The 24,490-nt window shown below is 47.9% G+C and overlaps 1 protein-coding gene and 1 non-coding gene across 8 annotated transcripts in view; both read left to right on the top strand.

Moving 5' to 3' along the window:
* The first annotated feature begins 2,201 nt into the window (after positions 1-2,201).
* The window catches only part of ARHGAP21 (Rho GTPase activating protein 21), a 152,097-nt gene continuing 129,808 nt past the window's right edge, over positions 2,202-24,490 (top strand). Inside the window, exons 1-2 of one of the 7 annotated variants that reach the window (XM_075552511.1) lie at positions 2,202-2,585; positions 4,713-5,173. In XM_075552511.1, the coding sequence (XP_075408626.1) occupies positions 5,096-5,173 (78 nt within the window). In that variant the 5' untranslated portion in view covers positions 2,202-2,585; positions 4,713-5,095. Of the gene's footprint in view, positions 2,586-3,295; positions 3,419-3,680; positions 3,978-4,615; positions 5,174-24,490 lie in introns of those variants that run through there. The other 6 variants (XM_075552512.1, XM_075552514.1, XM_075552515.1 and 3 more) reach the window with 6 other exon arrangements.
* Positions 12,476-12,580, top strand: LOC142452288 (small nucleolar RNA U13). The gene has a single exon (XR_012785306.1). It is a non-coding gene; the product is annotated as a small nucleolar RNA U13 (small nucleolar RNA).

Genomic DNA, 24,490 nt, shown 5'->3' with positions numbered 1-24,490 from the left:
CCCATCCACTGTTGTCAATTGGATTCTGACTCATAGCAACCCTACATAGAGTTTCTGAGACCGCAAATACTCTGCCCATGTAACAAACATGACAAATAGATATGAATATAAAAAATATATAGCAAATATATTTTGCCTCTGTAACAACCCTGTACAGGAGCTAACAGTCTCATCCTTCTCCAGAGCGGCAGCTGCAGGGTTTAAACTGCTTAGTTAGCAGCCTAACACCTAACCCAGCAGTGGTTCTCAACCTGTGGGTCGTGACTCTTCGGTGTGTGTGTGTGTGTGTGTGTGTGTGTGTGTGTGTGTGTCAAACGACCCTTTCATGGGGGTCACCGGATTCATCACAGTAGCAAACTCACAGTGATGAAGTAGCAATGAAAATAATATGATTGGGGGGAGGTCACCATAACATGAGGAGCTGTATGAAAGGGTCACGGCATGAGGAAGGTTGAGAACCACGGACCTAACACATGTACCACCAGGGCTCCAGCTTGTAGTCAGCCCTATGATTTGATAGTACTTATATACAAGTCATGATTTCGCAAGGTCTCATGGTCAATGACAGTACTGGACTAAATTTAGCTTTGATTCTCACATCTTCCCACTTAAAAAAATAATAAAAGTGCCTCTTTAGGTTCTGTCCCCTCTGCCCCCCAATTCCTAAAATAGTTGTGTCCTATCTCTTAGTGCAGCTTGAACAGACATGCATTTCTCACAGTTCAGGAGGCTGCAGGTCTGGATTCAGGACACTGGCAGTAGGGGAAGCCTTTCTCTGTGGGCTCTGGCCCGAGTCCTTTCTTCATGTTGGAGGAGCCTCAGTTCCTTGAAGGTCTTCGGGGGGTGGGGCATGCTATCTATCTTCTCTCGTCTGTGTTTACTTGTTTCTGCTCTTTTCATACCTCAAATGCGATTTTATATTTCCAAAGTTTAAGGCACTGAACGGCTTCATGGACATCACGAAGAAAAGCATACTCCTTAAAGGAGCTGGGATTTACAGCACAGATTTGGGGGTTGGGGGTGGCACACAGCGCAATCTATGATAATGTTTTACTGCCCCCCCCTGAAAAACACCAACCAAATAAAACCCGTCCGTAGCACATCTCCTTCCATAACCACAATTCATTCTTTCTTTCCCAAACTGCACTCCATTTATGCCATGCATGCACATTAGCATTGGTGAGGAGGCGCTTTGTGCTTAACCTTGTTTTTCCTTTACTGGATATATTCCGTAATAAACCCACTGGACTTACACTACTTGAAACCTGTATTCCATTCACTTCCGGCAAATTGACTCAACAGTATCTAGAACTAGATACTGCTATACCTCAGTGTTTTTTGCAGTCAATTATCAACTGGCAGGCACTCCCTCTATTCCTACCCCCCCCACACCTTTGTTATTGATCTGACGAGTTGGCCAGGTACTGTCACAAACATGCACGTTTCATGACCATATAAAATTGATCTAGAGGCTGTGGGTTTCAGCTGCGTATTTTATATGGGTGTTTTGCATTGCCTCCTCTAAGAAAGATATGAAAAATTAAGGTACAGGTAAGCAGACTACTGCCTTCTCCGTCCCCTAATAGAGCAACAGGACCTGGGGCGCAGCGCGTGTGGTGGGTGTTGATGGTGGAGAGAGAGCGAGAGTGAGTGTGTGTGTGTACAGTAAGAGCGAACGAAAAGATAAGCAGACCCCACAGCTTCTCGGTTTTCTCCCTTTTTTCCCTCAGGACGGGGTGGCAGCTGATCAGACACAATAGCTGCAAGCCTCCCGCCGGAGGGAAGCTAGAAATGACCCTCAACAGCACCAGCAGGGGAGCTGAGAAAAGGAGGGGCTGATGAGGGGCTCCTATGAGAGTGACAAGCTGACAGGCGCCACCGCCTCGGCGAGCGACTCCGCGGGAGCCCCGCGCCCCGCCAGGCTAAGAGAAAAGAGCCACCTCCCAGCCGGGAGGCGGGCTGGGAAGTGGGAGGGGCCGCAGGGGCGTGGCTTTTCCCAAAGGAGGAGGGGCGAGGGGGTGGAGCGCAGCTTGAGTCAGCCGCTCCCGATTGGTGCGTGCTCTCTCGCCGCGCCTCCCGATTGGATAATTTACAGCGGGAGATAGTGTGAGGCGCGGCGGGGCGGGGCCAGCCGCCCGGGGTCTGAGGAGGCCGGGAGTTGGCGGCGGAGGGCGGCGGTTCTGCTCCGGGCCTGGGGCCCGCGGTGACCTGCGCGGTGGAGGCGCCCGGCCGCCTCCCCTCGCCTCTAGCCAGGCGCGCCAACCCCGTCCAGCGGCTCGGGAGCTTTACCCGGAGGAAAGACCCCACTCCGTAACGCTTCGCGCCGGCACCCACCCCTGCGCCCCCCAGACGGGGGAAGCCACTGGGCTGTCCGGAGAGAAAGAACACCCTTATCTTGCAGTCCCACACCGCCTCGCAGTCCCCCACCCCCAAACGCGAGGCAAACATGGACGAGGGCGCTGCCCGCTCCTTCGGGACCTTTGCTGCCTCGATTTTGCTTCCCCCAACTCTGTAACTGTTCCTCATTCTCCGCCCCGGAGGAGCCCTCGTGGCGCAGTGGTTAAGCGCCGGCTGCTAAGCGAAAGGTCGGGCAGTGGGGACCCACCCTGTCTCCCAGGGGAAGGAGGTGGCCGTCGGCTCCGGGGAAGACCGCAGCCCGGGAGGCCCTCCGGGACGGACCGGTGTGCCGGCGAGGGTCGCCGTGAGTGGGAACCCGCCCGAAAGCAGCGGGTGGACGCTCCGCCCCTGACAACCGTGCACCCCGAGCCGCTTCCCTCGGCCGGCGGAGCCCGCTGCCCAGCCGCTCCCGCTCCACGCCGGGGAGACCGGGAAGGCGGGGCGGTTGTGTGCGCGCCCGGTTGTTGCCCGGGAGGTGGGGGCGCGTCGGGTGGCTGGGAGGGGGACACGCCGGGAGGGGTCGGCGGGCGCACACGCACCCCGGGAGAATCCGCTTCCCCGGGTCGGCTCCAGGGGAGCGTATTCTTCCCGACAGAAACTCCCCAGCCCCAGAGCCTCCCCTGGGGAGGGGAGGGGAAGGAGGTGGAGTGGGAGGAGGTGGATCCAGGGAGGAAGGAGCGAGAAGTCCGCCCCCGGGAAACAGCTCGGCGCGGCGGCGCGGCGCGGCTGTCACTTGGCGATCGCGGGCGCCCGAGCGGGGCCCGGGCCCGGCCCGGCGAGGCGAGGCGAGGCCAGGCGAGGGGAGAGTCCGGCGGCCGCGGGCGCCCCGCCCCACGCCCTCCCGCGGCGGCCGAGCGCCCGGGGCCGAGCGGGCCGGGGGCGGCGGCCTGGGAGTGCGGCTGCGGCCAGCGCCCGAGCGTCTCCGGCTCGCCCGGGCTGGCTCCGGGGCGCGGCGCGCGGCGGGGCGCGCTGTCCGGGGGCCGGTCAGCCCCCTCTGGAGCCTCTCGCCTCGCTCTGTCCGGTGCGTGTCCGTTCGAGGGGCCGCCTGTGCCGAGAGCGCGCGCGCACACGCTGCGCTTCCCGGGCCGGTCGCGATCCCGACTCGCCGCGCGCTCCCTCCCTTCCCGCCACCTTGAGCCGCCTCGCCCGGCGCGGGCGCGGCGCGGGCCGGGGGGGGGGGGGATCCGCGCCGGGCGGGGGCGGAGGGGCCGCGCCCGCGTGTGCGGAGCGAGGGAGGGACCGGGGGCGGAGGGAAGGGCACAAAGGCCGGCGGCGGGCGGCGGAGTCCGGCCGGCCGGCCGTGGAGGAGGGGCGCCCGCCGGCCGCTCATGAATATTAACCGAGCCTGCGGCCTAGCGCGTCCCGGCCGGGCCCCGCGCCCGGCCCGCGTCCCCGCCGCTGCTCGCCCGCGCGCCTTCGGAGCCGGGGCACGGCCGGGCGGCCAGGGTAAGCCGGCCCGCGTTTCCTCCGCACGACCCGGTCTCCGCGCACCTTTTTACAAAGTGCATGTTGGGGCCGCTCTTCCCGGGAGATCGCGGCCACCGATCCGCCCCAGGAAGGGGCGGAGGAGAGAGTGGTAGGTGGGTGGTGGGTTTTCTTTTTCCCTGTTTTTTTTTTGTTTTTTTTTGGACCCCCTCTCCCAGGTGGTTGCGGGGGGACGGCAGCGTCGGGAGGTAGTTTGGGGCGCAGGTAACGAACTACAAGTGGCTCAGGGCTGCGGCTGCATTTCGGTGGCTGGAGACTCCTGCCGCCGAGAGGGAGCTGCTCCGGGTTCGCACCCGCGGCCGCGCCGCACCCCGCCCGGCCCCGCCGCGGGCCACGGAAAACTGCCGCCTCCGCCGGAGACCCGGGGCCGGCGCCGGGCAGCCTGCCTGCCCGCTGCCCTCGTGGGCTGGGCCTGGCAAGTGGGGGGAGAAGAAGGGACAATATAGGGTGTTGGAAAAGTACGAGGATTTATTTGGTCTTAGGTCAGATCAGTGCGGGAGCTAGACGCCCTGCTTTCAGCTCAGCAACGATGCTGTTTAAAATGTGCTTCCAAACGCGCGTTTAAAGAGGAAAAACTCCCAGTCTTGTTTACCGTCCCCTTCCGATTCTGACGCTTCTCCTTGTCCTCTCTGATTGATAGGCTTTTTTTCCCCCCTTTTTGCCCATTCTTTTGTATGGGATGCTGGCTTACGCGTTCGCGCGTGCGGATCCTCAGCCTGGGCCAGATAATTCGCGCAAGGGTGGTCCAGGCGAACTTGGTGTAGACCTGTGGACACGGCGAAAACTCAGCGTGCGGGGAAAGTTCACGCCCTTTAACTTTCCTCTTCTAGGAAGGACCTTCCTGGGGGCCGAAGCGCCAGCCTTCATGCCACACTCAGATGCTTCTCGGACGGCGGCGCAGCAGGACTAGGCGAAAGGTGGCCACCGCCTGTCTTCCTCGACGGGACGTCCTCGCCCTCCGTTCTTTGTTGCTTCCTTCTGGAGACGTGGAAGGAGCCGGCGCCGTCCGCTGAAGTCCGCCGCAACCCCGAGCGAGGCCTTGTGCAGGGCTCTCACAGCCACCGGCCGTTCCTGGCACTATTATTTGGCTCAGCAGCCCTGCAACCACCTGGGAGCCTGGGGGCGAATCCTTTCTTTGCGGATCTGTGGTGGCATTTTTCCCTCCCGATGTGGACTCCAAAGGATTTGTTTCTTCTCTGTCACTTGAAATGAAATGATGGCCACACGTCCGGCGGCGCTGCCCGAGGGAGATGGTGACAAGCTGAAGGCCTGCGTGTCCCCGGCCTGCGAGGTAAGAGCACCCCTGCCCGGCTGCACCTGTGTGTTCTCTTGGGGCTGCGTGCCAGCTGGTGGTCAGCTGCCACCAGATCTCAGCACCTAAGCATGTTATAGGGGCTCTAGCCCCTTGGTGGGTGCTCGATGGAGAGTGAGGCGAAGCTTTGCCTATGTTTGGTCCCAGGAATTTCCCGTGATCCTTTTCAATAATGTGTTTGTCACTTTGGAATGTTCCAGTGCTGTCCACCCTACTCAGGGCGGCCCATTTGTTCTCCCATTGGGGATGGCTGTGAACCAAGAAGGAGGACCCCGTATCTGCCCACAGCCCTCCGCAGTGTAGGAATGGATGCTGGCCAGTGGGTAGATTGGTGCCTTGGCTGTGGGTCTTGCTTTCCAAGGAAGGTGGTGAGCAAGAAGGGGGGCTTGTCTGCTTGTTACACTGGCAACTTAGGCTCGGAGCGATGACCCAGTGCAGGGTAGATTCTCTGTGTTCCGGAGAAAAACAAGTGTCATCCCGTGGACCGTTTTGGGCTTGAGCGCCTTGGAGAAGCGTCTGATAGTAACTCCAGCTCCCTGACAAATCCCGGGCCTGTACTGTTCTTTTATTTATGAGCTTCTTTCACCACCGAGGAGTTCTGTGAGCGCTCCAGTGTGCCAGCTGGTGGCTTGCTGTGGAGACCAGGCGCTTTCCAAGAGCCTGCTCAGGCTGTTCAGCCCTTGAGTCTTTATTCACAGCTTTGTAAGGGGCTCTCCGCTGCACATACCAAGCAGAGTTTGATAGCAGTGATCCAATGGGATTCAAGAAAACCCATTGTCTTATTTTTTCCTCCTTGTAGTTGGAGGTTTCTTTTATAACGAATGCCCTGTTTTTGTGTTGTCTTTGATGGTGTTCCTTGCTTTGCTTAGGAAGCATGCTGCGTAGTGTTATGCCCCTAGATTTTACTGTTGAGAGTACCTGTGCTTTTTGTGGAAAGGTGGACAACACTAGGCCTTAGGGTCTTACCAATTCTTTGTAACTCAACTGTTAAACTTTAACTTCCTAGCCCCTTGGCAGCAAGGTCAAGTTCTACGTATTCTCTGAGCTTTATCATAATAAAAGTGAATCAGAGGTTCAATTTGTCTTCAGAACACATGTAGGACAATGTGCCTCACACATTGGACTTCACCTCAGAATCAAAAGCCTATGCACAGTAACACAGTGTGCTGTTAGGGTTTATTGAGCGAGCTTGCCTTAGAAGGCTTTCATTTAGAAGCATTCTTATTTCTTGACATCCACAGACACCTGCTTGCCGGCAAAAGCTGAACTATCACACCGAAATGCTCTGCTCGTGTCATGTCAGAATAACTCCTTTGGGGATCGCTTAATGTGTGTTGTAGTTGCATGATATGTGCTATAATCCTAAAGCCTTATTTGCCATAGTTGTCTTGTGAATACTTTAATTAGTACTCTTATTTGCATTTTATGGGTAAGAAGTAGTGTCATTTGGGAAGAAGAAAAGTTGGATTATTAATTTTGGTTTTTGTCACTTCGAGGATGCTACAGACCTAGAAGTTATAATACTGTATATACTTGCGTAGAAGCCGAGTTTTTCGGCATATTTTTTAATGTAGTTTTTGTGGTAAAATTAGGTGCCTCAGCTGATATTCGGGTCGGCGTAAGCTCGAGTATATATGGTACATCTTATCCTTGGTGAGGAAGCAGTGTGATGTGGTTCAGCATTGTTCAGCATAGGCAGATGTTTTCTTTTGATTTTACATGAAAATAGAAATGCAGGGGCTGTAGTCATCAGAAGACCTTGTTGAATACCCCAGAGGATGAGGGGAGGAACTTGTGTAATTGTCATTGCCTCCAGTAATCTCATTGGTGCTGCCAGTGTACATTAAACCTTGGGGCTTTTTATTCCTGATAAAAAGGGAGTAGCCATCGGAATTCTTAAAAAATATTTAGATCTTTAAGCGCTGCACTTAAGTTTTGTGCCAATTTTCTTAGACATGTCTGCATTCCAGAGTACTGTCAATTTGTAAAAAAAAAAAACAAGAGCTGTTTTTAAAAGTAATTGAATCAAATTTATGTTAAAAAATTTTTTTTAACTCATCAAGAGTTCAGTACTTCTGTCTTGATAGTAATGCTAGTCGCTGAGAACAAGACAAAAACAAACCCTACACTCAACTATGCAGTAGTGGATTAATAGGAATCTCTCTCTTTTTAATTTATCTGAGTAGCTAATTTCACCTTCTATGATTAATTTTAAGATCTGTTCCTTTGTTTAATAAACAATCAGAAGCTTCTCTGTTTACTCTAGGTGCTAGAATTCAGTGTATTGGAAGTTTACAAAACAAACAAACAAACAAAACCTTCCTTCAAATCAGGAACTGTGACAGTTAGAACACTGTTGGCATTATGCACAAAGGATGGAAGGATGACATTGATTGTGTTCATGCAAAATAGTGTGCTTTGCATATCTAAAGATGTGCTGTTGAAGGTTGCTTCACTCACTGTGGACCAGATGAGTGTCTTGTTGAACTGATATAAAAGTTCATCTGTGATGTGTTCTTTAGTAACACGAATGATAAAATATCTATGCATACACTTTTCCTTTGAGTTCAATGTGGTAAATTGCCCTCCCCACCTTCATGTTCAGACTTTCATGGTCTAACCTAATTTCCCCAACACATGCACAAACAGAAAACATAGTTTTCCTCAAGTTTTTATGCCACAGATTTTTTGCTCCTTTCAAATATTTATTTATTTATTGGTCTGTAGTCCACAGGATTGCCCAGTCCTCGAATTGTCCACACCTTTGCTGTCTATTATGAAAACAGATTCATGCTAGTTAACTTATTTCATATTTATGCTCTACTTCTCGCCCAAGTAAGATGATCATATACGTACATGTTTTATAAACTCATTGCCATGGAGATGATTTCCAACTCAGGAGGGACTTTGTAGGACAGAGTAGCATTGTCCCAGAGACTTTCCAAGGCTGGAGTTCTTTACAGACCCTGGCTGTCACCGCTTTCCCCTGCCCAGCGACCAGAAAACCAAGCTGACTGCCATTGAGGAGTAGATTCTAACTCATGGAGACCCTCGGTGGTTCTCAACCTGTGGGTCGTGACCCCGTTAGGTGTCCAACGACCCTTTCACAGGGGTCGCCCAGTGCACCACAGTAACAAAATGACAGTGATGAAGCAGCAACTAACATAATTTTATGGTTGGGGGTCACCACAACATGTGGACTGGTTTGGAAGGGTCTTGGCATTGGGAAGGTTGAGAACCACTGTTCTAGAGCAAGCTAGAACTGCCTTTGTGGGTTTCTGAGACAGTAACTCTTTAGGGAAGTAGAAAGCTTCCTCTTTCTCCTGAGGAGCTGGCCAGGGGTTTCAAACTGCTGACCTTGCAGTTAGCACCCCAAAGCATAACCACTGCACCACCAGGGCTCCTTAGCTGTATTGGAGCTACTAAAAAAATAATTGTTGGTTGATTTTAGAAGAGCATAAATAATAAAATACAGCATCACACCTCTGAAGCCTTTTCTCCTTTGTGGGACACACTGTTTCCAGGTCCCCTTGTTCCTGGGCCTCTGCTTGCCTTGTGCTTGGTGGTTGTCCGTTGCCTCTATCTAAGGCAGGCCCTTTCCATTGACCTGCTGTCTTCTTTTTCACCCCCTGGATCTCAATGTACACACCCTTGTGGCTTTAGTTTTATACTGGGGTCTCCAGACCAACAGCTCGAGCCTCGAGTATACGGCCAAGTGGTAGGTAGACTTCCGTGGCCAGTTGTCTAGATACTGAACGCAGCACGCACCACCCCTGTCTCGTCTTTTCCTAAGAAAGGCGCAGCACCATGTACTTCCTTTACGTGTCCAAGTCACACACGAGGCTGTCATCCTTGACTCTCTCTCTTCATTCCTCGCATCCAAAGTCCTAGTCACTTCCTCCCCGCTGCCACTACCGGGCCGCCGCGTCTCCTTGATGAATCACTGAAACGATAGTTCAAAGTCCCTAGAAGTTTAAAAGACATTCATAACCGAGCCCTCTGTCTGCAGTGTCACTCCTCTCTGGACTTCCTGCACTGAATAACTTAGTGTCTTTCAGTTCAGGTTCTGTAAATGCTGTTTCCTTTCCCTTCTCCTCTCTGACCCCCTCCGCCACGGGAGCCCCGGTAGCAAACTGGGCTGCTATCCCCAAGGTCTCCGTGGGCGAAAGACTGACTGGGCTTGCGTTCCCCTGTAAAGAGTTGTAGTCTCCGAAACCCACATGAGCAGTTCTACACGGTCCTGTAGGGCAGTGACCATGCGGCCGCAGTGATGGATGGCTGTGAGGTTTTTGGTTGTTGAACTCCCTCTGAACAGCCTACCCTGACCCTCCCAGTCTGGATTCCTTGTCCTTAGTTTGTGTCCCCCCCCCGTCCCCGTCCCCCCCCCCCCCCCCCCCCCCCCCCCCCGGCACTTGCACTGTCTCTTGTGGTAGCACTTCCAGGTTCCCCACCAGACTGTAAGTCCTCTACGAAAGGGCATTCTGTTTGCTTCTGAAGTGTCTGGGACATAGCAGGTGCTAAATAAGTGCTTGTCGAATAAATAAATATGCTGGTAAACCTTATATTTTATTAAATGTCAATACATAGATCTATATTGATGCCAATATGTCACACACTTGATTATTCTCCTTGGTCTATTTAAAGTTCACTCAACATCCTGTCCAGCTTAATTTAAGGCACATCTTAGTGCTCAGCTTGCATTTATTTTCTTCTACATCTGCTTTTATAGTTATAAAAATTAACATATATACGGATACCTCGTAGATATAGAAGCATATACATGTACTTGCTTATATCTATGTCGATATAAGTATATGTGTATTTTGTATCTATATATATTTATATAGGAAGGGTTCATTAAAAAGTTCATGGAAAAATGGAATTAACTGATAATGGAATTTCTCCACAAGCTCTTGGAATCCTTGTCTTGAATGTCTATCCTTGTAAATACACACACACACACACACACACACACACGGGAAGGTTAGTCAAAAAGGATTGCTACTAAAGTTTTAGTTCATCCATGTTTAGGTTTATTCCAAAAGCAAAAACCTGTTTAGACACGGCTCTGTGACTGCTGGCTGCCTGCAGACAAGCTCTGTCAGTAATAAGCTTAGTCTAGTGTAGAGTGCCTTCAAAAAGAGATCCACTCAAAACCTTGACTGCTGAGGAGATCTATGGGGACGTTGTAGTAACGTTTGAGATTTGCAAAGGAATCATCTTAAAGATTTTTTTTCACTAAATGACACAGGTGGATCACAGGCACTTACCAAAAACTCTTAAGAAAGTTGGAAGTGACATCGGTGAGAAAACAGCCAACCACGTTACGCAGAGGAATTCCTCTCGAGCACCTGCTCGGTCTTTGTTTGGAGGGTGGCAAGGGCTGCCCTAGGAAAATGTGCTGGGAAATGTCACCCAGCTCCCCTGCAGCCGGGCCTTGCCTCTTCAACCTTCTTCTGGTCCTCTAAATGCAGAGGATATTTAAAAGGCACAGAGGTGAGTTTCTCAAGGATGTCCAAAGTGCCGTTTGACCTGCTGTCAGTTGAGGAGCATGGTATTCTGCAGGGAAGGGTTACCATGACGAAACCACCCTTTTAGAACTAGACTCACCGGGATGGAGGAGCTGTCGAGACAAAAGCTTTACATTTTACTATTAATTGTTTAATAAAGGGTCTGTGAGTTAGCAACTTTTTTTACTTACCCTGTGTGTGTGTGTGTGCACTCATACACACACGTGCGCATGCACACAGAGGATTTTCTTAACTGCATATTACCTCAACCACTAACCCCTCAGATCAAGCTGTCATCTTCACTCACATGGATCATTGCCGTTACTTCCTAGCCGGTTTCATCTCTAAGTTTTGGTCGCTGCCACCCGAGAGCCTCTTGTGCACACCATAAGCAGAGTGGATTTTTCCTAAGGCAGGTAATGTATTCAAATCCCGCTAAGGACTTCTTGCTTCCCTCAAGATGAAAAGCAGTCTTCAGGATGACTTGTACAGTCAGCATATACAGTCTACCCGCCCACCACCCTGATCGCTTACCCTGCTTATCTCTGTCTCCTACTCTGGACGCTGGGCTTCTCGCACGCCCCCTGGGCTCGAGGTTGCCTCAGGGCCTTTCTGCATGCTGTACTCTTTGCTTGGGACATTTCTTCCCTCACCTCCTTCTGGATTTTGCATAGAGGCCCTTGTCTCCGTGAGGCTTTTGCTGACGCTGGCCACCCTGTTTATGAATCAGCCTTTGCGCTCACCCCTAACCTGCCCTGCCCACTCCCCACCCCCAACCCCCGTATTATTTTTCTCTATCTCATTTAAGCTCTTCTGGCATGCTGTAGATTTTACTAATTTATTTGAGACAGATAATGTACCTAGAAGTTTGTTTAATTTGATGTTGTATTTCTTATGCCTGGCACATACTAGGCCCCCAACAAATATGTTTGGATTCAACTGAATGAAGACTTAGAAAAACTCTAAAGTGTCTGATTTGTTATTGGGTATTTAAATTAGGACTGCAAGGTGTGAATAGATAGAGATTTTAGGTTATACAAAAGCATGTAGAGCGTGAAGTGTATGTTTTACTGCGACTTTCATTGCACATCCAGTTCCATCCGTCTCCATTACAACTGCTGATGTTTATGGGTGGCTGTTTTCCTTGGACTTTTTTTTTTTTCCTTTGGGAAACTGGTAACCAAGTACCAGTAACCAACAGTGATTAGTACAAACGTGCATTGTGCAGTAAGGGAGGAGCTCATGTTAATTAATAGACTAGCAGAAGGGGAGTTAGACCTGTAGATAAAGCAAAACCAGACCTATACCATCAAGTCTGTTCCAATGCATAGCGGTTCTATAGGTTTTTGAGGTTGTAACTATTTCTCCTGCAGAGATGGTGGGAGGTTTGTAGCCCAGTGCTTACCTGACAGTGCTACCAGGTCTCTCAACTGGCAGATACGAGAAACTATTTAAAAAGAAAAAAGAAAAAGAGGTCTTTATTGACAGTGCTTTATTTATTAAAATAAGTGGCTTAAAGTAGTTGAGTGTTCTTTAGTGTGCATTAAACATCTTTTTATGTCATTAATACTTAATACAGTTTTAGAAAACCATAGCATTCCCATATATCTTAGAATGGGAACAGTTGTTAATTCTGGATAAGAAATTCTTTTCTTATTACTAAGCTATAATAAAAGGACATTGTAGGTCGTTGTTACTAAATCTGTTTTCAGTAAACCTATGCTAATGAAAACACCATTGAAATATTTTCTTAAAAGTATATACAAACTCGATCCTTTTCTGGTTCCTAAGCATGGTGATTTGGTTTTCACACATTGGGGTGACATGTACCTCCCATAAACCTTGTTACAACATCAGCACATTACCCGTCTTGATATATGGGAAAAAAATACATGAGCAGTGTACAAGATAGTAAGCCTTTAAAAATGTTTTTAGTAGCAAGCTAAGCTTTATTATAATGCTTATTACTTCATTGTAAACGCATGTTCCTTCATGTGCGTAAATCTATGTGTTAGAAGGTCCCTGAGTGGCTCAGCGGTTTACACTTGCTACAATCCAAAAGGTTGAGGGTTTGAATTCATGCACTGGCACCGTCCTGGACTGGCCCTGGTGGTCTGCTTTCCTGCAGTACAGCCAGGAAAACCCCAGAGCGCAGTGTGACTGTTACACTTGGACCACCATGAGTCTGCATCAACTTGATGACAACAGAGTAAAACATTTTTAATATGTCATAATACTTTGGCATGCCCAAAGTGTTAGGGTAAAAGTTAGAACCGAATGCAAACGGTCTTGGAATGGAGAAGAAGGACAGTAGCCAGCAACAGCTATTAGGGAGTGGAATTTCAGCAGAAGTTCTGGATTTGAATATATTCATTGGGATTTTTCACTACATAAAGCCATTTAAAAAAGGATCACTTGTAGCTAAAGAGGTTCTTTTTCCCTTTCCATTAATTGTTGATGTTTCTTAGCATTTATAACATTTTATGAGGTTTAGCACATTTTGATCCTGCTTAGCATCTAGTACAAAAATGATCCTGGGTTTCTTTGCTTTTCTGGTTTGTGACGACGGGACCTGTCATCTTCTCTGATTGAACAATATGCTCATTTAAGTATGGGCAGCATCAGGGTTGATAAAGATGCACAGATGCTGTTATTGAACACAGCTATTTTCTGGTACAGAAAGACCATATGGTAGGCACTTGTTTTTCTCTCTACTTGATGTGATTAGATTAGTAAAAGGAAGGGTTATTGGAGTGAAATATCCTTTATGTATTTAATGTTAATGGACCATGAGATTTTACACGGGATAATATATTACTGAGTCTTCTATTTGTTTTGCTGCTTTGCAGTGGGACGACATCTTCTCCTTCAGGTTCAGTTTTAGCTTGCTTCCATGAAAGCAGTGTTCAGTTTGAGTTGCCTTCTTCTTATGCAATTGAAATATGGTGCAAATATGAGAGTAAGGGAAAAAGAGTCATTGCTAGGGTTTCACTTCACACCTGCACAGGTGTATTCCGAACAAAACACATCTCTGCATTCAGGGGATGGCTGCAGACAAGCTCTATCAGCAATAGATTGTCTTCATCTCAATAGCGCGCCCTCAAAATAATGGTCCCATCAGTACCGTGTCTTCTTAGGGAATCTGCTGGGCCAGTTAAATTCTAGGCAGAGAGGTCAACTCAGAAGGTTATGGTGGCTCATTTTAATTTTCCTGGGATCCCATAATGTGTATTGCTAATTGAGTGAAGGCTGACAGAGCCGGTCATCAGTTGTACAGTCAACAGTCCATCCATGTTTTGTGTCAGCTCATCCATTGCAGTGTGGTATCCCTAATCCGACTTCCTCTCTACATCTCCTGTTCCCATCTCTTCTTCTTTCTTAACCCTTTCGGACTTGGTCTTTGGGTAAAACTGCCCTCCTTATTTCAAACAGTTGCATAGTCTAAGGTGTGCATAACCCATGCTATTCTCCCCCTTACACGCCTGGCTAGTGGTTAGCTGAAAACTGAAGCACAGGGTGCCAAGTTCATTTTCAGACCCAAGGGTGACCAAGGGTCATAGACCTGGGTTCCAAAGGTGTACCCTTGATAGATTTTCTTGAAGGTCACGTGACAGTTAAAGAAGCCTATTACCAGCTGCTCCACGGGAAAATAATGAGTCTCTTTGCTCCTGTAAAGATTTATAGTGAGCCAATAATAAGAGTAGCGTACCAGGAGGATAAGGGGAAGGTGGGGGGGGGCGGTTAACCAATCACAATGACCGACATATAATCCCCTGCCAGGGGGACAAGCAACAGAAAAGTGGGCGAAGGGAGACAGCATTCGGTGTAAGACATGGAAAAAAATGATCAAGGTTTCATGAGGCTGGGGAAGGGTGGATATTAGCTGATACCAAGGGAAATGATGATGGCAACCTGTGTACAAATGTGCTTGACACGATGGATGGATGGATGGATTGTGATAAGATCTGTATGAGCCCCCAATAAAAAGATTTCAAAAATATTTCTAGTCCAGGAAACCCATAGGAGTAGGCTGTGAGTTCTTGAGTTGTGAAAGTGTTATTAGAAAATTGAAAGCTGCGTTGGTGAGAAAAAGGTCAGGACAGTTGCACCCAGGATTTTTCCCCACTGCCCAATGCACCTGGGGAGCAGAGACTCTCCTAGAATTTGGTGAGCAAACCTTACCCCATCTGCTCCACAGCCCTGAAGTTGTGCCTCTTTGGACTATGTTTTGTTTCCAAAGCTCAGACAACATTGAAAAGAAACATGATTTGAACCTCTCACGGATGCCACCAGTTACACCCGATGTGCTGCCACCAGGTAAACCCGATGTACTGTAAATCCAAGAGCACAGCTTTTTTAAGTGGCGGAAACTCCACCTTCCGAAATGTACACACATGATGGAGGCGATGTAGGGGAATGTCACATTTTGATATTTTTGTTTAAAAATGGTTCCAATGCTTTCATTGCAACTCTCTTTGACAAGAACATCTGGAAGACATCCCTTTGTACCTCTAGAATGGTCTGAAAGGCCATTGGATAGACTGTACTAAATGTTTAGGAAACTCAGTGTGATAGAAGTTGTTTGTTGTTTACAGTAAGACCCCTTCCTTCTAGTTATTGATTTATAATTTTCCTTATGGATCTGTCTGTTGTTTGGCTGAAAACTGAGCCAAGTTCAATCGAGCTGAGTTCGTAGGGACTGTAGTCTCAGGCCTTCCACTATGGAAGGCGTACTCTAGGTAGATTCTCGAAGGACACGTGACAATTAAGAAGCTTATCACCACCACTTCCCAGGAAGAAAAAAGAGATATTTTGCTCCTGTGAAGATTTCCAGCCCCAGAAATCTACAAGAGGTAGTTCTTCTCTGCCCCAAAGCCCTACTTTGTAATGATGTAGATTTGTGAATAAAAGAATAGTTTCACAACTCAGATTTATATTTCTGATTCTTCATCTATTTAAGGGAAAGTATTTAGGCAGAGCAGAACCTTTTATCTATTATTATCATCCAAAAAGGCACATCAAAGACGTCAGTCATCTTGCCCTGGTGACCACCTGCTGTGGAGGCTTCTGTTTGATATTGGGCTTATTTTTCATTCAGAATCAGTTACTTGCTGCTTTTTCCCCTGTTGCTAATCTCCCCTTTGAATAGACATCTGACATAGTTATGCGTAGTGATGTACCTGCAGCTCTGTTTGTAATCCCACAGCTGCTTCCTTCTTCTAACCTAATGAGCATGTCCACTTTTCTCTTCAAAACTTTAATATATCTTGACAGGATTTGTATTCCTAGAACATCCTGATTTTCTCCTTATTTGTGCAAAGTATTATTATTTTAAAATCATTTTATTGGGGGCTCGTACAACTCTTATCACAATCCATACATACAATCCAGCGTGTCAAGCATATTTGTACATTTGTTGCCATTATCATTCTCAAAACATTTGTTTTGTACTTGAGTCCCTGGTATCAGCTCCTCATTTCCCTCCTCCCTCCCCGCCCCCCCTCACAAACCCTTGATCATTTATAAATTACTATTATTTTGTCATGTCTTACACTGTCCGACATTTCCCTTCACCCACTTTTCTGTTGTCCGTCCCCCAGAGAGGGGGAGTTATATGTGGACACTTGTAATTTGTTCTCCCTTTCTACCCCACCTTCCTTCTACCCTCCCGTTATCGCCACTCTTACCACTGGTCCTGAAGGGTTCATATGTCCTGGATTCCCTGTGTTTCAGTTCCTATCTGTACCAGTGTACATCCTCTGGTCTAGCCAGATTTGTAAGGAAGAATTGGGATCACAATGCGGCGGGGGGAGGGGGGAGAGAAGCATTTAGAAACGAGAGGAAAATTGTACGTTTCATCGTTGCTACACTGCACCCTGACTGGCTTGTCTCCTCCCTGCAACCCTTCTGTAAGGGGATGTCCAGTTGCCTACAGATGGGCTTTGCGTCTCCACTCCCCCTCACAATGATATGATTTTTTGTTCTCTGATGCTTGATACCTGATCCCTTCAACACCTCGTGATCACACAGGCTGGTGTGCTTCTTCCATGTGGGCTTTGTTGCTTCTCAGTTAGATGCCGCTTGTTTACCTTTATAAGCCTTTAAGACCCTACGCTGTATCTTTTGATAGATGCAAAGTATTCTTTTAAAAAAATATTCTTAATAGCAATAATGCAAAGTTATTTTTGTTTACTTTTGGAAATTCATTCTGGGTGTGTGGTTTTGTTAATGTCAGCTTGGGAATTAACTATAACCCCTTTAAAAAAACCAAAACCTGAACTCAGTTTTTGAAACCTCTTTAATCCCCAATATTTTTTCTAATAAGTAAGATTGCGTATTTTACAGGACCCATTTTCTCCTCCAGCTCTACATACTGGCTTCTGGAAGCATGTTCAAAAGCGTGTGGGAGGGAAGGAAAGGACGTTCTGGCCACACAGCTCCAGTGATAGCTATAGTGTAGTGGTGGAGCTCACCGTTCCATGCAGGACGCTCGGGGTCCACTCCTCACCAGTGCACTTCATGGGCAGCTAGTACCTGCCTGCCAGTGGAGGCTCGGGAGCTGCTCAGATGCTGAACAAGTTTGAACCGAGATTGTAGCCTAACACGGAGCAGGAAGAAAGGCTGGGGGTTTACTTCTGAAATCAGCCAGTGTAAAACTCAGTGGACCCCACCTGCCAAATCCCCATCAGGATGGTATTGGACTGGGCATCCCATGGCTCAGTAGCTGCTTTAAGACAACGTTTCCAATGGACTCTCTTTCATTTGATCATATACCACAGACCCCCTTCTCGCCCTTAGAGTGTTCGTGTCGATGTGACTCCTTGTACAACAGCACCTATCACTGTTGGTCCTCATCAGCTTGAGGACACTGTAGCAGCCACTGTGCCAATCGGTTTTGTTGGGAATTTTCCGCCTTTTTATTGACTTTATCGAGCGGTGCCTTTCATCTGGGATGGGTTGCTCCTGGTAACATGTGCCAAGTGTGTGAGAGGAAAGCTCGCCGTCCGTGCTTCCAAGCAGCAGTCCCCTCTGTGTGGCCTGCCGTGCATTCAGCACTCTTGTCAGCACCCTGTTTCATTGCCCACACGTTGCACACGTACAAGCTGATCCGAAATACAGTGGCTCGGGCCAGGCTCACCGTAGACCTTCAGTCCTTGAAAGGACATCCTTGCTTTTCAACACTCTGAAGAAGTGTTTTGGTGCAATGTTATCTCATGGTCTGATATCCAGACCGCTGCTCCATGGGCACTCACCATGAACCCAAGGACAGAGCATCCTTTACAACATCGAAGCTTTCTTCCCTTAAGAGTTCTCTTGGCAGGTATTTCACATGCCGTACAATTCAGGGGGTCCATCAGATTAAAGAGACTTGTACAGTGCTTGTACTTGCTGCCTTCGGCTCCATCCCTCCCCCCAGCCACGCCTGCCATCCCCCCAAGAACCCATCAATGCAGTCCCTGTCTCCATGGCTCGACGCATCCTGGGTTTCATATACAGGAAACCACAGAAAGCAAAATACAGAGAAACAAAACACAGCCCAAAGCCCATTGCATTCTGCACGAGAGCAAGGCTATCCACAGCCCTGGTCTAGCTCACAGGAAATTCACCAGAGGCTTAATCGAGGGGTTCTCAACCTTCCTCACACCACGACTCTTTCAAACCGTCCCTCATGTGGTGGTGACCCCCAACCATAACGTTATTTTCGTTGAGAACCGCTGGCTTAATCCATGTTAGGACCCTGCAAATGGGTTTGGCCTTTCCCCGTCACCCAGAACCTCACCCGCACACTGGGTGTTCACAGTTTAAGCTCTGATACCATTCCGTCCTTTGGGTTTGGATGTTGTCATTCATAACCGGATCACACAGGCTGGTGTGCTTCCCCCGCGTGGGTCCAGTGGACACCTCCCTGCCGCAACCTCCGGCATTCTCCGGAAGACTGGCTGAGGGCTTCCACTGAGGGCCCGTGGTTAGCAGCCCCATGTCTCCCCACTGTGCCACCGGGGCTCCTTGACTACAATGCAGGCCTGGTGACCCAGGCCTGCTGCCAACGCGGCCAACAAGCCACGGTTTCTTTTCCATTTCTTTTTATATTTTCGTGACGGGTGAAAGTTTGTTTTTTGTTTCAAATACTTTTATTGGGGCCTCTTACATCTCTTATCACAATCCATACATTCCTCCAGTTTGTCCAGCACATTTGCACACATGCCGCCATCATCATTTTCAAAGCACTCTTTTCTCACTTGCCCCTCCCTCACAAACCCTTGATAAATTATAGATTATTATTTCCATATCTTACATAGTCCTCTGTTGCCCCTCATCCACTTTTCCGTTATTTGTCCCCCTGAGAGAGGATTTTAGGTTTGTGTTAGTCTGGGTACATTACAGAAACAAATCCACAGAAATTCATGCATAAGAGAGTTTTATATAAAGGGTAAGTGTACATCAAGAAAGCATCCCAACCCAGTGCTGCCCAAGCCCACAAGTCCAACATTAACCCATATGTCCCACACCAATCGACAAAGTCCTCCCCTATCTCACCAAACAGACGCAATGATGCCGACTGCAGGAGGAAAGTCGAGTCAGTGAACATGTAAGCATCTCAGCGCTGGCAGGGGTCTCCACACGGCTGCTCCAGCACCCAGGGCTGCATCAGGATAGGTTCATGTGGCTTCTCCTCAGGGACGTCTTGCAGGAAGTGAGCCTTGCCAGTTGAAACAGAACTGGCTAAGGCAGCTGCACCTTGGTCCGACCACAAAGCAAGAGACCCGAGAACGTGAAAGGCCAGGCTCACCTAGCCATTTATCCCTCTGCCCTTCAATTAACCCCACATGTGTTTATCGGCCAGGTTGGCACAATAAACTAACTACCTCAATCCAACCCTTGCCAACTTGGCACGTGTACATAATTCTTTAGCCTCGTTTAATTTCTGGACATTAATGAAATCACACTTATGCTTATTATCAGACATCTATCAGACATAAATGAAAACACAGTCCAATTGTATCTGATATATCATACATGAACAAAGGAAAGGTATTCAATATGCACATATAAAGAAAATACACTGACAGTTACAAACCTTGCCTTTGCAATTGATCATGTGGCCATAACTAATGTACCCAGATTAAAACAAGTTTGATCCTTGTGATCGATTCTCCTCCTCCCCCCCACCCCCCAATCCTCCTGGTATCTCTACTCTCCTTGTTGGCCCCGAGGGGTTTATCTGCCCTGGATTCCCTGTGTTGCGGGCTCTTACCTGTAGCAGTGTGCATGTTCTGGTCTACTCCAATTTGTAAGGTAGAATTGAGGTCATGCTAGTGGGGTGAAGGAAGCACCAAAGAGCTAGAGGAAAGTTGTGTGTTTCATCGATGCTATGCTGCACCCTGAGTGGCTCATCTCTTCCCTGTGACCCCTCTGTGAGGGGATGTCCAATTGTCTGCAGATGGCATTGGGTCTCCACTCCATGCACCCCCTCACCCACATTGGGTATGGTTTTATTCTGGGTCTTAGATGCCTGATACCTGATCCCATCGACACCTCATGATCACACAGGTGAAAGTTTACAGAGCTAATTGGCTTTCTTTCATTTTTCTTTTTTTACTGACTGGTTTTTCCATTCAACGATTCATACATATTTTGTTTTGTGATATTGATTGCATCCCCCATGACAGAATAGCAGTTCCCACTTCTCCCTGTGTTTACCTTTCCCCTTCACCCTGTTTTCCTACCCTCTCCTGCCTTCTGAACTTTATCACTGGGCAGGGGCTGCCCTTTGGATCTCCAGTGGTTGATTGTGCTGAGTACCTATCCTCCCTGGTGTCGTTGTTCACTAGATAGGCCTGTTATTTGGCGGAACGTTGAGCCGTGGTGGTGAACTTGGTTTTAGCCCTGCAGGGTGTCTAAGGGGCAGACTTTCTATCACAACAGTAAGTTTGATCTTTTCTATAGTTTGGAGCTTTGTTCTACCTGTCCCCCACTGTATTCAGGACCTCCTGTTGTTCTCCCTTTTAGAGCTATCAGCAGCTGTCAGTAGCTGGTCATCATGAGGGCTGAGGCTCACATGATCCACTGGTCATTAGTCTCTTAGGCTAATTGTTTCCTTCCATCTTTCACTTCCTTTGTATCTTTGCTCCAGATGAGGAGCACTTCCGGTGGTTGCTCACAAGTTTTTAGGCCTCTAGTCACCGTTTACCTACTTTGGTGGACATAGGTCAGGTGCACATAGTGTCCACCAAGACTATAGTCCTGAGCCTGTGGTCTCAGTCACTCATTTCCTTACGGTTTTTAGTATGGCTCAGAAGTTTTCATAGGGTTATAACCCCACCCCCACCATGCTATACTACATTCATGGATACACTGGCAGCACATGTAAATTCATATCTAGAAATATTTTCTGTAAAATCCCATATAATGGGTTCAAAGATGTCATGGGAAAATCCCACTTTTAATTTAAATTTTTTCTTGAACTTTTGTAAGAGTCACCTTCACACCCCCGTTCCAGCATGAGTGCCTGTGTGTGACCCACTCTTAGATGGCTGTTGTGACGATAATTGCTGGATCATGGATATGACGGTGTGCCAGTGTGATGGATACTGGGATGAATCTGGGTGCACGTCTGTCTGTGTCGAAGCTCTTATTTCTGTTGGCTATCCAAAGAGCCTTCAGGAGTTTGTGGGGAAATGATAGTGGAATGCGTCCATGAACTTTTTAAAGCCCTCTCCTATGCCAATGCGTGGCTCCTGTGGTGTCTCTCTTTACTGCTTTGAAAGGGAGCACCGGGCTGCTTCCCGCAGTGCTTGCACTAGTTACGGCCCATCTTTGGCGCGTTCAGCTTCCAGCCGCTGCACACCTTCACCAGCATTGATAGACTACACTGTCTTTTTTTGTTTTTTAACTTTGCTCTTATTGCTGGCGTGAGAAGATACCTCATTATTGCTTTGATTTGCCTTTTCAATGGTTCATGATCCTTAGCATTTGTTCTCTTCCTGTCCTCCGCCCAGTTTTTGATTGTGGGTTTGCTGTGGAGGTTTTCTATACCTTTTTGAGACTAACCCCATTGTCCAGTATGTCATTGCCAATAAAATTTCCCACTCGGGGGAGGTTCAGTTTTTATGTTTTTGATAAAGTCGTTGGATGCCTGTACATGTTTGATTTGATGGAGGGCCCAGTCATCTGGTTTGTCTTCTGTTTGTGCACTTTTTGTCACGTTTGATGGTGGAGCCGTGGTCATGTGATCGCATGGCTGGCAGTTTGAAACCACCACGAGCTCTGGAGGGAGAAAGACTGGTTTTCTGCTCCCTTCAAGGGCGACCGTCTCAGAAACCAACAGGGGTCGCTAAGCGTCAGCATTGACTCCACGGGGCAGTGAGTGAGTTACATTTGATAGTCTATTTGTGCGACGTATGAAGGCCTTTAGGCCGACCATCATTTTTGCCTTGATGATCTTTAGGGTTGTAGATTTTGAGTTTTGAATGATCTTTAATTTTTGTATATGGTGAGAGATGGATCTCCTTCTGTTTTTGTTAATGCAGTGTTTTTTGAAGTCATTGAGAATAATGTGGGACAAGTAGCAAAGCCACTGGCCAAGAAGCTCCAATCGAATGAGACTAGGTGACAACAAGGAAAGCAAAACCCAAGGTTTGGTAACCCCAAACCAACCCAGTTGCCATTGGGACAGATCTGACTGGTGGCGACCCCTGGTGTGTCAGAGTAGAACTGCTCCCTCGGACTTTACCGCACCTTGCGGAAGGGTGATGGTAACACATGTACCAATGTGTTCGACACAGTGGATGTATATATGGATTGTGATAAGAGCTGTACGAGCCCCTAGTAGAATGATTTTATTAAAAAATGATCTGAATTTGTAGGATCAAGTAAAGCTCTTAAGAAAACTGTTGATGCCCCTTGAATACTTTTGCAAATTAGGCTGCACAAGTTTCACCCGAAGCAAATGAAACCTTGTGCTGTAACATGATGTTGTGGAAAATTATGCCCCCCAATTCATCAGCATTTGAGTCACTTTTGTTCCTTCTAGGAATTAGCTCATGTTGACCATTGTAATAAAATTTTATGTTGAATAAGAGAAAATAAGCTGTTTGGATAGTTTTTCATTTTCCAGATACTAATCCTAATCAGAGTTACCCCCCTCCCCCCATCTTTTGCTGTAAAATTTTGCTCTTCAGTTTACATAGATTCACCTGAGTGCCCATTTTCCTGCTCTTTTTGTTCTTTTCATCGGAAGGGAAACTGAGGCTAGGTAATTGCAGCTTTTGATGAGGTGCTGTTCTATGCTCTGAGGGAGGTGTTCCCTCCTCAGGCCCCCACCCGGGTTATTATTGCTGTAGGGTGCTGTTGTGAACGTTAACTCCTAGCCCTGTGCATCTGTGAGTGACTATCTGAGAATGTTAACATCGACAAATTACACATTGCACCACTGTATGGATTACGACTGACAAACCAAAAAACCTGACTCCCTGCCATGCCCCGCAAAGCGCCCTGTAGGATTGAGTGGAATAGGTCCTGTGAGTTTAGGAGACTGGAACTCTGTGGGTGTAGAAAGCCCACTTTTCTCTCATTACCAACCAACCAACCCCGGGCTGTTTGTCACAACTTAAACAGTACATTGTTAATTCTCTGCGGAGAGGAGATGTTGGCGAAACCGAGGCCTTCAGGAGGACAGGTTTTATTTCACGGTAGCATATTTATTCACAGTGCAGATGATCTCCAATGTTAGGAAAATAACTCCCAACAGGGTTTGTATTCCAGGTTTTGTGTGACTGTGATTGCAGACGTCTTGTCTTGCAGGAAGTGAGGCTTAGTTCGGAGCCTATTCTTTAACTCTAAAGGCCAAGAGACACTGAAAAGTGGGTGTGGATGTATTCATAGAAGACAGAATAGCGGTGTTTCCAGAGCTCTTTGTTTTGCTTTGTTCTGTTTTCCTTCCCTCTGTAGAGGCAGCAGGACTGAGAGTTAGTAGAAACTTTCAGAAAAACAGCAGAGTAACGGAACACCCTAACACCCTAAGCTTTCTAGTTGACTTTGAAAGGAAGATGTGTAAGCAAAGCTCTGAAGCATCTTCCAAGGCCCCCCCCCCCCCCCCCCCCCCCCGTTGTCGTGCCTGTCACTGCCGTGCTGTGCAGGAGCCCAGGTGGCAGTGGGTTATGTGTCAGGCTGCTGAAAGACTTATTGGATAAAGGAGTTGCTACCAGAATATACTAGATTAAGCTAAAAGTATTGTTAATACAGCTCCAGTTCATACATGCATGGGTTTCTTCCAAACAAAATGTCGCTATCTGTGATCTCCGGGTACCTGCAGGCAAGTCCTCAGAAATACGCCTGTCTCAGTCTCCTTCACGCCCCAGTCAGTTCGGACTCATAGCAGCCCTATAGGAAAGAGTAGACCTGCCCCCTTTGGGTTTCTTTCTTTTTTATTAAATACTGTTATTGAAGGCTTTTACATCTCTTATCACAATCCATACATTCATCCAGTGTGTCAAGCACCTTTGCACATAGGCTGCCATCATCATTTTCTTCTTTTTGTTTGTGTGTGGTTAAAGGAAGATTTTAATTCTTATTTCTGGCTGGTAGGATTGTAAAATGGTACATATACTATCGAAAACAGCATGGCACATGCCATCATCATTTACAAAGCCTTCTCTTCCCACCCTTGAGGCTATAAATCTTTATGGGAACAAACAGTTTTGAAGTGCACACCTTGTAAATGGGAAACTCCTTATCCACAGAGTGCTTTTTAGCACCCCACCCCCACCCCCGCCCCGCCCCACTC

The sequence above is a fragment of the Tenrec ecaudatus genome, chromosome 6 (assembly GCF_050624435.1).
Source record: "Tenrec ecaudatus isolate mTenEca1 chromosome 6, mTenEca1.hap1, whole genome shotgun sequence".
Taxonomy (NCBI): domain Eukaryota; kingdom Metazoa; phylum Chordata; class Mammalia; order Afrosoricida; family Tenrecidae; genus Tenrec; species Tenrec ecaudatus.
This window is presented reverse-complemented; position numbering and strand designations above follow the sequence as displayed.